General features: G+C 39.2%; 1 protein-coding gene across 1 annotated transcript; it reads right to left on the reverse strand.

Moving 5' to 3' along the window:
- Nucleotides 1-637: 637 nt before the first annotated feature.
- On the reverse strand, nt 638-14229 carry SIRT1 (sirtuin 1). The gene is made up of 8 exons (XM_056849983.1): nt 14118-14229; nt 12245-12486; nt 10242-10394; nt 8832-8979; nt 6910-6989; nt 4746-4932; nt 3570-4139; nt 638-1546 (listed from the first exon to the last, which is right to left on the reverse strand). The coding sequence occupies exons 2-8, from the start codon at nt 12455-12457 to the stop codon at nt 1227-1229; spliced, it is 1671 nt and encodes a 556-aa protein (XP_056705961.1). The 5' UTR covers nt 12458-12486; nt 14118-14229; the 3' UTR covers nt 638-1226.
- Nucleotides 14230-15851: the final 1622 nt, after the last annotated feature.

The following is a 15851-nucleotide window of genomic DNA, read 5'->3' on the forward strand; positions in this document are numbered from 1 at the left end:
TAAATATTAAAGCAATGCACTTCAATGATGACTGGTGGAGCTCTTTTGGGACACGGTTGAAAGTGGTTTCAGAAGAAATGCAAAACTTCTCTAATGCAGAAATAGGAAACAAATTATGGGTGCAAACAGTCTGCAGTTGGAAACATTTGCGACATCCATGTCCAGGCAGCCTCTAGGCAGTATGGGGGGGGGGGGGGATTCTGAAGCTGCTTAAAAGAACTGTACTGACAAATGATATTAAGGCTTCCAAACCAAAGTGGAAGGGCTTCAGGCAGCACATTTGAAATCATGCTTAAACTGTTATTTACGTATTACAGTGGAAGCCTAAGTAACTCATTACCAATGCCTGTGTAAGGTGTTAAAAGTACAGAAGCAACTTTTGTATTTGGGTAGCATTACTTCCTCATTATATACACTTTCAGTACATTTGCATATTCACATCTTGGCAGTGTATATAAAGGATCTTTTACACTAAGCATCTTTGTGTATTAACATCCTGCATCAAGATCTGTTGTTTCAATCAAAACAAGTCTGATGACTTCATTTACTTGAACACTTTCTTGCTACAGTTGTGCAAGCCATAGGCACTAGCACATATCCACAGGAAGTTTTTTAAGCACTTTCTAGTAATAAAAAAATTAGGTGCTTGCTGTGATGACTAATTAATTTTCAGTATGCTCACATGCATCTCAATAGGAAGAGCAATGTTAAAACAAACATAGCTGCCATAGAAATTCTGGGGAAATACCAGTGTTGAACAGATTATGCAGTAAGAGAATTAGGAAAAATATAAGCGGGCTTTAAATATAACAAAGCAAGAGAGGAGTGGAAGATACCCTTCTTTGGTCTAGATTAGCTGTTCCCTTTATATTACATTAACATTCCAATGGCTTTTTCAAACTGTTTAAAAATAATATGCTGAAATTTGTTAAGCAAAAATACTGTATATATACACGCAGATCACACAGATTAACTTAATAAACCTGAATGCAGTGACAGTAAAAGATACTTAGTACCTTCTTCAAAATTCAAAACATAAGATCAGTTAGTGTTGAGTGTGCCTTTATAGAATTGATTTGAAAAGTTAGAAAACTATGCATGAAAATCTATTCTAGTTGTGTATAAACATTACATCCTTATCCCTTGCACTAAATTCAGTACACATTCGTTCTGACATGCCAAAATTTCTAATGCTGGTGGAAAAGTTCCTGGAATCAGTAATTATTTTACAGCTTGTCTGCTGGATGCTCAAGTCCTACAGTGTCATTTACAGAAGTTGACTCATCAACAGATTCCTGAAGGTCAGTTCCATCTTCCTCAAAGCCATTCTCCTCTTCTCTGTCAGGAACATCATCATCTTCTATGCCATTATAGAATTCTTCAATTTCACTTTCATCTTCTATGTCTAAGCTTGGACTATGACAGGACCCACTATCGCTGCTACTTCCACAGGAGCTGGAGGATATGACATCATCTTCAGAATCTGAGTATACCTCAGCACCATGGAAAATATAGCGATTTGGGGGTAAAAACAAGTATTGAGTACCTGAAACACATTTGATCAGCAAGAACAGTTATTTCAGAGTGAATAATAAAAAAACCCCCTATATAACATTTTGAAACATGCAATAGCTATACACTCTGTTGGCTCTAGGCAAGGGAATTGCTGTAAGCAAAAGCCTAGTGATGTAGAATTGTTGGTAAAAGGGCTGTAGGATTCCAGTGAAGAAGTCCTACAGCATGGTGTGGTGTGCCCATCCTTACCACAGCATAACTTCCTTTCCCCTTCTAGAAGAATCTAAATAGATGCTTTAAAATTCTCCTATTAATTCATGTATGTAATTCTCCAAAGGATCTAAATGTATAGGGCAGATTCACAGCAAGCTGAAGGAGCAAACAGCTCTTCAGATGCTCTCAGCACAGGATGCTTAGGTTTTATACAAGTCAAAGCTAGCACTTTGAACTACACCTAGAAAGGGACAGGAAACCAAAGCAGTAACCGCCATAATGCTATCACTGCACCCTTATCACAGCATTTTGGAGAAGTCAAAGTTTCTGAGAGGTCTTAGAAGGCAGCCCTACACAGAGTATATTACAATCATCAGGCCAATCAGTTCTGTGGTTCTGGATCCAAAAGTGGGTTGCAACTCTCTTACAGGTAGGACACAAGGCCAGAAGGGAGAAGGAGGAACAGAATGAGCCGGGACAGGAAGCTCAAATGCAAATTTGGGTTTGCATGTGCAAAATGACCATAAAATACAATAAAGCTATATATTTAGAATTACTAATCATGGAAAATAATATAAACTTTAGACTCCTGCGTTCTTTTTTTTCCTTTTTCTTTTAGAAGAAGTACCATGAAGTTCCTTTGCAAGTGAGTACCAACAACTACATTAAATTCTGAAGTAGGTCCTGAAAAATATAGTAAATTTTGAAGTGGGAACCACTTCAAAAAGTATAAGAACCACTGATCTAGCCAGATGAAACAATTTTTACTGAACAAACTAATCACTTAAAACAGTACAAGCTTTCAATGAAAATGTTTATCATCAGTTACAGAGCTAAAATTTGGGCATAAGATTGTTCATTTAGATTAGAACACCACAATTCTACAACAGACTATGTTAATTACAATTTGCATTTTCCTTGGAGTCATGGCCAATGAGACACCAGAGGCAAAGTAGCAAATAAGAAAAGTAGAACAAGTGAATACATGAACACTAGAAAATCATTATCTTCATTTCATTTCATTTGTATTTAGAGTCTTGCAAGAGAGAAAAGTAGAGATAAACCAGTCATTATATTAGGAAAGCTGAAGATTATTTGGGAAAGCATACTGGTTAATTGCAAACCTTACAATGCCACTTTCCTGGGAGTAAAGCCCCACATAACAGACTTGAGCAGACCTACTTAGGAAGGCGCTGTCAGTTTTAACTGTGTGATATTGCCTACACGTAGCTTGTAAGTTTGCAAACCTTTAAATAACTAGCTGGTTCAGTCAAATAATTTCTCTGTTTCCTATAACATTGGGCCAACACAAGTACCAGAGGTTCATACCTGTGTGTGGAGGTATGTTTGCTAATGCTTGTAACTACTAAATGACAAAATGTTAACAGTGCTGTTCCTTCCTTACTTTGTTATCTTGACATTATTCAAGCTAAGGACCTATAGTTTGGAAACTCATAGGATTGGATCCTGTGAAGCAAGAGCATAACTTTTGGTGGAGTTCATGGGACCTGTGCAAAAAAACCATACATCCTGGGGGACCACAGTAAAGGAGAGGGGACCAGGTGAAATCACTCCCATATTCCCACCATCCTCTTCTGCTGGTGATGCTTCCATTGGTGCAAAAGGGTTCATTAGGGCACAAGTGAGATTTCTGTTTCCCTTCCTTACTGCAGCTCTCTGGACCACGTAGTCTTTTTGGCCATGTACAACCTGCACCTTCTGCTATCAGCTCTCTTGAGAGCTCAGGGGACTGCTCTGGGAAGGGGGAGGCAGGAAAGATCTGCTTCTGCGAGCACTTCATAGTATTCAACTCATTGTGTTTAGAAGAAGTCAAAACTTACCATCAAGTCGCTTGCTTATCTGCTCTTTTGCACATCGGTTAATCCAACTTTTTCTCAGTGTTTCAACAGATAAAACTCTTTCCTTGTTTTCACTTTGGTTAGATCCATTTTCTTTTACATGTTCTGGGTTTTCTAACTGGTCAGTAAGACTTTCTGCGTTTTCTAAAGAATTTTGAACTTCATGTGTTTTCCCTTCTACACAGTTCTCTTTAGGCACCAAGGCAACATCAGAATTTCCTGCTTTATATTCAAAGGAGTGCTCTGAGTGTACCACCCGAGAATCCTGTGGTGCCATTCTGTCAGGTGAACTAGAATATTCAGAAATGTTAAGAGGAGTTGGTGGTAACTCAGCTAAGTGTTTTTCAAGTTCCTTGTGCACTCGTGGAGGTTTCTCGGTTATTTCTGAAAGTTTGACCAAGCTGTTACAAAGTTTTGTATATTCGCCACCCATCCTATGACATAATTCATTGATAATTACATCACAGTCACCAAGAAGTTCCACATCGAAGTGTAGATGAGGCAATGGTTCCCTATTAATTAAAATCTGAGGCACTTCATGGGGGATGGAACCTACAATTTAAAGAAAAAAGTTATTAACATTAATTTTAAAATGAGTTTTATGGCAACTGATATGAATCAGCTTGTTCAACAATTTTTAGTACTACTTGTTACATTCCAGAGTATACTAGATACATATATACAAATACACTCATTGCTTCTACAGTGGAAGAAGAGTTGGTTTTTATATGCCGACTTCCTCTACCACTTAAGGGAGACTCAAACTGGCTTACAATCACCTTCCCTTCCCCTCCCCACAACAGACACCCTATGGATCCCCACAAGACACCCCACAACAGGTGGGGCTGAGAGAGCTCTACAGAGCTGTAACTTGCCCAAGGTCACCCAGCTGGCTTTGTGTGTAGGAGTGAGGAAACAAATCCAGTTCACCAGACTAGCCGCTCATGTGGAGGAGTGGGGAATCAAACCCGGTTCTTCAGATCAGAGTCCACTGCTCCAAACCACTGCTCTTAACCACTACATTCAATCTAGGAAGCTCCCTAAATCCATTTGTCTCTCTGCACTGTACAGTACACAAGTTGTATGAATTGTTACCCATACATTTTTAATCTACAGCATGAAACCCCCCCCCCAAATAAGTAAGCAATGAGCACTTACTTGGAATCAATGCTACAGGTCTTACTTTAAGTGAAGACCCAATAACAATAAGAAGATCAACCTCATCTTTGTCATATTTCATGGCCCTATGAAACTGCTCAGGTAGATTTTCACCAAAGAACACTATTTCTGGCTTCATGATGGCGAGGGGTTCATCGGGTGGACACCTGGGGCACCTAGGAACAACCTGCATACAGACGGCTGGATTAGTGTTTAATTTTATAAACACATTCTTTCAGTGCATTCGTTGCAACAGATTTTTTGTGGAGAAGATCAAACCTCCATAACATATTTTGAGGATGTAACACACACAACTGCTCTAGATTTCATTTCAGCTGCTACAACACTAATTACACCCAGTAGAGTCCTGAACATTTTATGGAATTTTATTCATAATACCTGAGCATCCATAATGAACAATTTACAACTTAATTTTCCATCAGACCTCTTCTACATGCATACACACTACATTAAAAGCATTATTAGCAAAATCATTGACAGTTCTTGGAAGGTATCTCAGAGAAATAACCTACTGATGTTACACATTAATCTCAAATTGTGTAGATAATAGTTTCACAAAGTTCTAAAAGTAAATTGCATAAAAAGTGTCACTTGAGCTTTCCTGTTGAGGGTAGGAGAAAGACACCACTGCTTCTCATGATCATATTAAGTTTAAAAGAACTGAAAGCCTGCTTCCAAGAAATTAGCTGGTACTTCCAATTAACCAGTGTGTTACGTCAAATCCATTATTTCTTGGCCCTTAAGGGTTGCCAGATCACAAGCCACAACTGACACAACTCCTTTATACGGAACCATCCTTGACAGCACATCTGTGACAAGCTCTAGGCTCTATGTCTCATAAGTCCTACCCTACAATCCTCCAAGCATCACCTTTACTCATTAGCCTCTCTTTCTCATTTCCTGGTCTCTTCAGTCCTTATTTTCAAACTGCTTCCTCTTCTGCTTATCCTTCCCTTAGGTTCTGGATTTTTAATAACTTGCCTACTCTGCAGTGGTACAACCAGGACTATAAAGAACAGTATCTCTCCCTTTCATGATATGATTGTGGAGGAAAATATGAATCTCTCCAGTTCAGTCAAAACCTGGCTGTAAGACACAAGTAGTCAAATTCTATCACAGCTTGTTCTGGGATGGTGCTCAGTCTTTGATCAGTTTTGATTTGTGGGATGGGGGAAGGGGTTTGGTGATAGCTTTCTAGGAATTTTTCTCTTTTTTGCGGCTAACGTAGTACAGATGGTATCTGGATCCAATTGTCATGTGCTGGCCCTGCCCCCTAATGTACGGAGGCAGTGTCCACATGTATGCTCCCTCATGGGGATGCTGCTTTCTGAATGTTGCCAATTCATGGGGAGGAAGCGTATTTATGGGCCTCTACATAGGCATTCTACTCATCAGCTGGCGCAGGCAAGCCAGTGCATTCATGCGTGCCCTCCCTCTCTGTGCATTCCATCAATCCATGGAGGAATTGCTTGGACAGAGTTTGTTTGTACCTTATGTGGCATTCCAGGGACGGATCAGTGATCCTGCTGGTATATACTGTCTGGCAGTCTTCCCATTAAACTCTCTAAGTGAGCTGGCAGAGAGTTGCTGGACTGGTGTTGGGAGATGCCTACATTTTTTATCTTGGGAGATGTCAATATCCATGCCCAGTCTTCTTTGTTTGGCCTTACTCAGAACTTCATGTCCACTAAGGCAACCCTGGGACTGTCCCAGGACAACAAGGAGAAAATGATGTGAATAGTTACAGTTGACTTGGACCAGGATTCAAATCTCAGCTCAACAACAAATTGGGAAAAATGGGATATTCCGGTAAATAATATTTATAAGAAAGAAAGTGTAAAGCATTCTACATATTTCAAAAATTATGCAAGCCAACAGAAACAAAATTGCTCATGATAAAATGATTTGCTAGGTCTTTTGCACACAACTCTGCAGAACACTTCTCATCTGTTAAGGTTTTATCAAGAATATTACTGGTCTTAGAATTAGTTTTTTGTAAATGGAGTCATGCATCTTTGAACTGCTACACTTAATTTGGCTTTAGGGTTAACATGGAAGCCCAGAGAACCCTACATTTCTAGAGATTTAAGTTGTAAGTCTCAAAGAAAAAACCTTAATAATTCTAAGACAGTATTAGTCTTACCTGATTAAAAATGTCTTCACGAACAACTTCACAATCAACCTTGTATTTACAGATTAGGCAAGAAGCTGTTGCAAAGGAGCCTGAAAAATACATGAAGCAAAGTGAAAAATTAGACCCTTACTGAAATATCATACAAATTTGAGTATTCAAGTTACCAGAACAATTTTAACAGCTCAATCCTATGCATACTTACTCAGAACCAAGGCCCAATAAGTTCAATAGGGTTTACTTCTTAAGTAGATGTGCATATGATTGTAGCATAAGACACATTTAGCTTTTTGTGGTCAGAGAATCTGGAAGCAATATTATAGTTGCTTTGATTTTGCACACAGATAAAGAGGATTACTGGTATTTTGTTTGTTCAGAGAATTCCTTTTACAGTGAATTCCTTTTACCTCTGCCCATCAGGAGACTCTTATCTGCCACGTTTTAGTATGGACCCTGGAAGTACCATCAAATGTAACACTTAATTTCCCCCCAGCTTATTTTAAGAGTCATTGGGGGTTACTGCACTTTGTATTCCCAGCAATGTATTAAGAGTTTGAAAATGTTATAAAAAACACCGCTTTAAAAGGATTTTTAAAGGGTTGGAAGACGTCTTCACAGCTAAAGGGGCCAAACAAAGTGCGAACAGTATTTTTTATAACATTTTCAAACTCTTAATACAAGTGCAGTAACCCCCATTATTTCACTATCCAAGGGTTCAATTCCTTCCTTGAGTGGAAATTCTTTTTAAATCAGTAGAACTTATATACTTTAAAATACTAATATACCTGCCTTTCTTCCTGGCATCCTAGGTGGGTAGCAACAATAAGAAACAATGCAACATTAACATACCACTTCTGAACAAACACAGGCTCAGTTGATATGGGATTTTGCAAAAGCCACAATGGCTCTAAGGCACACTAACAAGAAAATTGGGAAATAACATCTGTGTGTGTTAAGTGCCATCAAGTCACTTCCGACTCATGGCGACCCTATGAATCAAAGTCCTCCAAAATGTCCTAGCTTTGACAGCCTTGCTCAGATCTTGCAAATTGAGGGTTGTGGCTTCCTTTATTGAGTCAACCCATCTCTTGTTGGGTCTTCCTCTTTTCCTGCTGCCCTCAACTTTCTCATAATGTGACCATGTACATGTTCTAAGCATGGCTACTTTCTATATCACTATCCCACAAACATAAATTATATGATGCGAGGCAGCATAAGGCTACAGGGGGAGGGGGAAATATTATACCAAAAAAACAACAAATTAAAAAAGAAAATTACTGAGTACTTTTTATTTCAACGCTTCATTCTTGCTTGCCAGAACACTAGAAGTTGGAAGAAGGTTTACTACTTAGCAGCTGGACAAAATACTGCCTACATATTTTTTCTCTCCATAAAGCTGAAAGTCTAGTGACTTTTATTAAATGAAAGCTGAAAATTCAAGGCAAAGAAATGACAAAACAATTCATCGTTATGGAGGTATGGCCCAATTTTTTCCAAATTTAGAAACAGGATGGTCAATATATTGATCCTACCTTATATTCTCTATGAAATAAATTGGAAAATTAACTAGGTTGGAGCCAGAGAACTGTGAATGGAAAGGAACAGTCACTGATGCTGTTCCATAAAAGTATGCACAAGAATTTATGCAGGAGTTCACACTATAAAGAGTAGATTATACAAAAATTCCTATTCTTGTAGAAGAGGCTGAACAAACCTGTTGTGCATTCTCGTATACATCCAAGCATACATCTTTGGAATTAGTTTCCCTTTCCCTGTGCTTTATTCAGGCACACAGTACAAAGCAGCCTTTCCATGAGTGCAGAATGCTTTTTTCATGCAGGACGACACATTTGCACCCAAACTTTGCACCCACCATCATGCACATCAACATAACCCCTAGAGCTAGAATAGAAAATAACTGAAGCTTGACTGACCATGACATTGGATTATCCTTTGAATTCCTGCAACTTGTTCCAGTGTATCTATATTCTGAGTATAATTGCGAAGTAGTTTTCTTTCTTTGTCCATCAGCGCTATAAATTTATGACAGAGAGATGGCTGAAACTGTCCAGGATATATTTCCTATAGAATTTAGAAAGAATTATGTAAATAACTTGGCGGCTGCCCCTTTCTTTTCTATCTAGAAATGTCAGTTATTCTTATCAGGCACTCAACAATAGCGATTGTTGCCAAAATTCTAGTGTCAAGATTTTAGCAACAAATACGTTAGGCTAATTTCAGTTTGTGTTAAGCTTTAGGCTTGCGTTCAGTACTGTTGTAATACAATATCTGAATGGAGATAACTAACCAATACTGGCATAATCTGAAGCTTAAAATGCAAATGATTACAGGAATTGTGTGTGTTGAGAGCCATCAAGTCACTTCCAATTAATGGCGACCCTATGAATCAATGTCCTCCAAAACGTCCTAATGTTAACAGCCTTGCTCGGGTCTTGCAAACTGAGGACCATGGATTCCTTTATAGAATCAATCCATCTCATGTTGGGTCTTTCTTTTTTCCTACGGCCTTCAACTTTTTCTAGCATTAGAGGAATTACTCTCATTTTATTTAGTTAAATATTCTCCCTCAAACAAAAACTCAAGAGTATGCTGTATCGGGGCATAAATCACAACAATATTTAAACACTGATGCACATGCTGAGGGCCTTTCTTTTAGCCCCTTTAAATGATTCACTAGTTTTCAATGTTTTGTGGGCCATGAGCATGCATGCAGTCCTTAGCAGCCCACCAGAGTAGATTATTGTTCTTCAAAACAAATGGGGGCGGTATACCTAGAGAAAGTCTCCAATAATGAAAAACCTCAACTTTTCCTGCTGGTGGGCCCCTGTCACTGCCTCATAGTCACTGACCATGAAGTTGGCTATTTGAGGGAATTCTGTTATTTACCCCATGGCATTGTACAGAACATTGTTCTCAGACACTTTCCAATGAACATTTAATGTGATTATTTGTAATATTACCCTCGAGTATCATTCACAGCATGCACCTTTTGTATTTATTTAGTACATCTCCTATCTTTCCTACAAAGAGTTCCATAGTTCTGTTTTATCCTCACAACAAGCCTGTGAGATAGGGTGGGATGAGAGAGAATGACTGGCCCAGGGTCACCCAATGTGTCATGGCGAGTGGAGATTTGAAATTGGCTCTCCTCAGGCATAATCCTACACATAGGCTCTCTTCCTAAGCATTACTAGTTGGCATAGTGTAGTGATAAAGGCATGGGGAAGGACGGAAATGTCTTTGGTTTAGATACAGTGTAAGTGTGCAGACAAGTTAAAAGTCTATTTGCATGCTAAGCAGGATCAAAGAAAAAGAAGACGCACCTTTGCAAACTTAAAAAATGGCCTTGGATCTTTTCGGAAATATTCAATGTCAAACATGGCTTGAGGATCTGGAAGATCAGGGAAATCAACTGCAAGGCGTGCATAGATACCATCTCTAGATCGGAAGTCAGGAATTCCACAAGAAACAGATACCTGAAATATTTTCATAAAGTAGTATCAAATGTGTATTTAGATGCAATTGTACTTGCTGCTTATAACTTCTGAAAATTGGAATAACATGCTGCAAAATGTAAGTGCTCATTTTCTTTTGACAAAAGAAATGTTCCTTTTCTTCACAACTTTTTTATTATATGGTTACACAGAAGAAAATTCTAATTCATCTGTACGCACTGTCAAACCATTTAGAGAATCTAGTATAAAGAACATGTAGACTACGGTACCACAGGGAAAAAATTAAAGCACAGTCCAACCACTTCCACATAAATTATTTTTTGTACCTACTTAAGAGATATCAACTCAGTTCCAAAGAAAATCTACAGCATGAGCTTATTTAGGGCATTTACAGTGCAATCTAAGGGGGGGATTAGTTTAGTAGCTGGTGTACCTTTGCACCAGCATTAGTGCCACTTGCATTGTGCAAATAAGCACTAACGCCGGGGAGCAACATGGCACTGCCACACAGGCACCGGCACTGTCTCAGTGGCAGCACTCCTCCAGCACGGGCTCACGCTGGCACCAAAGGGGCAGGGCAGACATTAGTCAGCTCCCTAAGCCCTTTTGCCGGTGTAAACTTACATCTGCAAAAATGTTGGCGTAACCCCATGGAACTGCATAGAGCAGTGCCATAGGTCTTGGGGGGATTTCCTGATTGGCTTGCTCGCCGCAACGCAGCAAACCAATCGCAGCTGCACTGTGGCTGCGCCATGTGTCCCCCCCACCCTTAGGATTGCGCTGCACGTCATAGTGTAAGCATTTCCTTTCAACTTGAGCAAATGTGGCATAGTATACAAGTCAAACTGATACAGCTGCCACGTTCTGCCCTGCTTTCTTTTTAAAATCCTTTCAATTGCTCTTGTCACAGTTTTTGGCCAATGCTAGAAAAGCAGGTCTGTAAATACTCAGCCTCTTTCATCTGTAATCTATTCTGAAAGAGCTCCTTGTACAGTACTCTGGGAAACAAACTGGCAGTTACTGGTGCTTCAAAGGAATCAAAGACAAAATGAGAGGAAGGAAACAAGGTGCTGAGGGTAGGATACAGAACTCAACACTGCTTCACTCAGCAGGATCAAAAGTTTCAAGTGTTATCCTATGCAGAATTAGTCTGGACTAAGACCTACGAAGGTGCAGTGGTGAAGAGTGGTAAGCTGCAGTACTGCAGTCAAAAGCTCTGCTCATGACCTGAGTTCGATCCCGCCGGAAGTCAGTTTCAGGTAATCGGCTCAAGGTTGACTCAGCCTTCCATCCTTTCAAGGTAGGTAAAATGAGTACCCAGCTTGCTGGGGGTAAAGTGTAGATGACTGGAGAAGGCAATGGTAAACTACCCCGTAAACATAGTCTGCCTAGTAAACGTCAGGATGTGATGTCACCCCATGGGTTAGTAATAACCCGGTGCTTGCTTACCTTTTTACCTTTAAGACTAAACTGGCAAAAATGGACTTTACTATTTTACTTAGAGAGTTGTAGAAATTAGATTTAATAAATTTATATTTTATAGTTAATAATATCTTCAATACTGTTAAGACACTTCTATGGAAGTCGGGTGATGGGTCACTTTTTTAAGGAGGGTCAAAGGGGTATCTTAGTTTTTCCAGTTTTATATACTCTGTAATTGTAAATGTATTGATAAGTTTATATAGATACCCTTTTGTATTTTCTTTTTTTTAATGTTTTGTATTATTATTATTCTGTTTATTTTTATTTTATGTATAAATCATCACACAGACCCTCTTGTAGGCTATGATGAGCAATCAGTCTTGGAGCTACATGAGACTAATTCAAAATTCAAGTAATGATCTGTTCTATTAAATATATGAAATACATACCCCAGCTCCAGTTAAAACAATTATTTTTTTGCATTCTTGCAGGAGTTTCACAGCATCCTCCATAGTATTAATATCCTTCCGCTTTTTTCTTTTAGGAGGTTCAGATAGAATATTAATAACTATTTGCCACAATGTCATATCATCCAGTTCAGGGGGAGGAATAGTTTCTGGCAACAAGTCTTTCAGAATTGCACGTGGATCTGTTCCTATCATGAGATGTTGCTGGACAAAAGTGTAGGGTCCTGTCATAGAAACAAAATACACGTGATTTGGCTGATACGGTATGCTCAAATCGAATGAGAATGTTGCAGCAACTTCTGTGACTGCACTTGTGGTCTCATTTTTAACAGAGAGGTGATACAGTGGATCTTAATCTATTTCACATGCGCACCTACAATGAGAACTGATTTTTCTCTTTTGCTTTGTATGTTTTGGTTATTACAATCATTTGTATGTGTTTTAATTTCATCCTCATCCATCATCCAAACCTTTATTGGCATAGAAGCAAAATATTAACATTCATAAACAAAAGGAGAATATCAATAACATATCAATAAATATCAATAAAATATCAACCCGTCAACTGTGGCCAGTCGACATTCAAAATTTTAAAACAGTTCCCAAAAATCTGGCGACCCCCACTGTGATGTGCGGCCTAAAATAATTCAATAGATAACGAACCAGCCCCTCATCATTTCCAATAGTACATTTCTTCAGAAGCGACTCGATAAGTTGCTCACAAGGATAGAAACCAAGTTCACAATGGAGCAGAACATATGCAGCAGATTCCACTTGTTTAGCAGTGTTTTAATTTCATTAGTTGTTTAGAACTTAAATTTCAATGTTTTCATGCTTAATTTCTATTGAGATAACCATAAATGTAACTGTTACAGCTCCAATTAATCAGCCCTACATTCACTGTTATGTTTTATTCCAAATATGATATTTTTACACTCATGCTATGTCTTGTGCCTTTCAATTGTGTTTTAGACCCTCAAACTGAGAACACAGCTACGTAAATAGCTATTCAGGAGAAAAATCACATGCTTCCCTCTCTGCTAATGTGGATTTTCACCTCTTCTGTCTGTGTTCAAACATTAGGACAAGACCATTTGTCATTAACTGCATACTCCCTTTCCTCCCCCTGCATCCAGAATGTGAATGAGTGAAGGTTTTCCAAACACAGAGATTTTAAACTTCAGTTTGCAGTGATGTCTGAACGCAGGTACCTAGCAAAGTGGAAATTTGTTTCCTTCCCCATAAACTGGGAATCTAAAGGCAAACTGGAATTCATCTGAAGGCTTTCCCATTCAGGAAGCCCTGTTTTCATTCCACCTGTGAATATGGTGAGCAAGAAGTCAGTGTCCATCCTCTATAAAGGTTGTGATGTTTGAAGGTAGCCTCTTTCACAATACAGATCACGATTCCCTATGGCCTCTCCATACTGAGACCCCAAATGGCAGTTTCAAGCCAGTACTAATGACACAGAAAAATATCACTGTATGGTAGTTCTGCACGTGTTTTCCCTCTGAGATTAATGATCAGTGACACTTAAAAGCCAAGAGGCAAAAGAGAAAAAGAGCACACAGCCACCATCCAGCAGTGCCAAGAGTCCCAACAGCAAATCCTGACAGAAGCAGGCACAACTCTGTGCTAGTAAGTTATAGTGGGGCCAGATGCATCGGGTCATTCAGCTCACCTGAGGTCTGCTGCTACTCATACAAAGTGAATAGCAAAATGTATAGAATATACAGTGTACCATGATTTATGTACAGGGGATAACAATATCACAGATGCCTGGGGGTTATTTGACTGGTGGGGGGGAAGAGAGAGGAGCACTTTCCACACACAAAAATATAATTTAAATGCCCACCTATACGTGGCCTCGGAGTCCAGTCGCTAGAGCTCGCATGAGAGGCTCTGTCATCTTCATCACTCTCACAGGAATGGAAACCATTTGCAATAATTTCATCACTAAGAAGTACGTTGTCTGTAAAACAGCACCCAGCAGAGAAAAAACAGTTATCAGATAGAAACTATCTCGGGTGTCAGATTTAATATTCAGAAGTATGTTTCAGTTATTAAATTTTCATATGTTAACTACCATTACATAAGCACATATTTCCTAAAGACGCATCTGAAGCTGAATTACTATGTGGGAAAACATTGGGAATATGACCAGAGTTCTGGGTATACATACTGAAAAATGCAAGCAGGTATTTACAGAGAGATGGAGAAATCAGTATGCGGGTAAAGAGAACAAGTCCCTCTACAGCCATGAAAGTAAATTTGGCAGATGTATTTTATCATTATAATGTAGCAGAACCGAGAACCTCATTAGTACAAAGGTTATTTGACCAGATTTTAAAGTCCAGCGTAAAAAACAAAACTATGCCTGAAGTTCTGTAAGTTTCACTAAGTTTCCCTTAAAGAACAGTTCAAAATGCTATTGACTGAGGCCACAGATTACTCTAATAAATACATAACTTCTTTTTGTTCAACACACTTAAAAGCAGATTTTCTGATGCACAGCTGCTCAAGCAGAAGCCTGATCTGTGGTTTTTAGCTTCATCTACTAGCACCTACTAGTGCAATCCTAAAACCACTTTCCTGTGAGTAAGCCTCACTGTGCAGGGTTCTAAGTAGACCTGCTTAACAGTGCTATCAATTGAAGAATGTAACTCTGTTTAGGATTGCACCCTAGGTCATCATACTAAAAAGGGGTGGTGGGAGGAGTACTTATCTCCATACGCTGCAAAACAGGTATGATTAAATAAATCACTCTATGCATCTATAAGCTCACACCCTTGGAGACTGTAATGGTTAATGTGAAGCTGGTACCACTTCCTAGCCCTATGGTCACAAATCCCTAATATTTTCCTCCAAACTTACATAGACCAGTTATATGCATATCTGTTCACAAGGCAGCCCAGAATTCAATTAGGAGTTTACTCATGCTCCCAAGATGGGGGGAGGGCAGAGCCCATCGTTGGAGAACTCTTTAGTAACTGTAACCATAAGGAAAAAAACACATTGTGGTTACAAATTACTACAGTATTTACACAAATGCAAGACTATTTTCCGTGTGTGTGTGTGTGTGTGTGTGTGTAAAGTGCCTTCAAGTCGCAGCCGACTTCTGGCAACCACTTTTGGGGTTTTCCTGGCAAGAGACTAAGAGAGGTGGTTTGCCAGTGCCTTCCTCTGCACAGCAACCCTGGACTTCCTTGGTGGTCTCCCATCCAAATACTAACCAGGGCTGACCCTGCTTAGCTTCTGAGATCTGACGAGATCAGGCTAGCCTGGGCCATCCAGGTCAGGGCATTTTTCCCTAGGTATGCCATAAAAAGAATGGGATTATACAAGTTAGTTATGTCCAACCTTTGTGAATATAGAAAAGAGCAAGAGTCCAGTAGCACCTTAAAGGCTAACAAAAATATTTTCTGGCAGGGTCCGAGCTTTCGTGAGCCACAGCTCACTTCTTCAGATACAGCTAGGATGTGAATCCATCTGTCTTTAAGTAGAGGAGAGTGAATTCAGACAAGCATTCGTATGTAAATGTTAACAGTATGTAAATATGAATAGCAGGAGTGATGGCATTAGGCGTGGT

This window comes from Euleptes europaea, chromosome 5 (assembly GCF_029931775.1).
Source record: "Euleptes europaea isolate rEulEur1 chromosome 5, rEulEur1.hap1, whole genome shotgun sequence".
NCBI lineage: Eukaryota > Metazoa > Chordata > Lepidosauria > Squamata > Sphaerodactylidae > Euleptes > Euleptes europaea.

Excerpts from the sequence above, each read along its gene's own strand:
- SIRT1 (XM_056849983.1), bottom strand. The coding sequence starts at position 12,457 with ATGATAGGAACAGATCCACGTGCAATTCTGAAAGACTTGTTGCCAGAA. Across the intron at positions 6,990-8,831 it reads AAGGATAATCCAATGTCATG|GCTCCTTTGCAACAGCTTCT; the intron begins GTCAGTCAAGCT and ends TGTATTTTTCAG. Across the intron at positions 4,140-4,745 it reads ACCTGTAGCATTGATTCCAA|GTTCCATCCCCCATGAAGTG; the intron begins GTAAGTGCTCAT and ends TTTAAATTGTAG.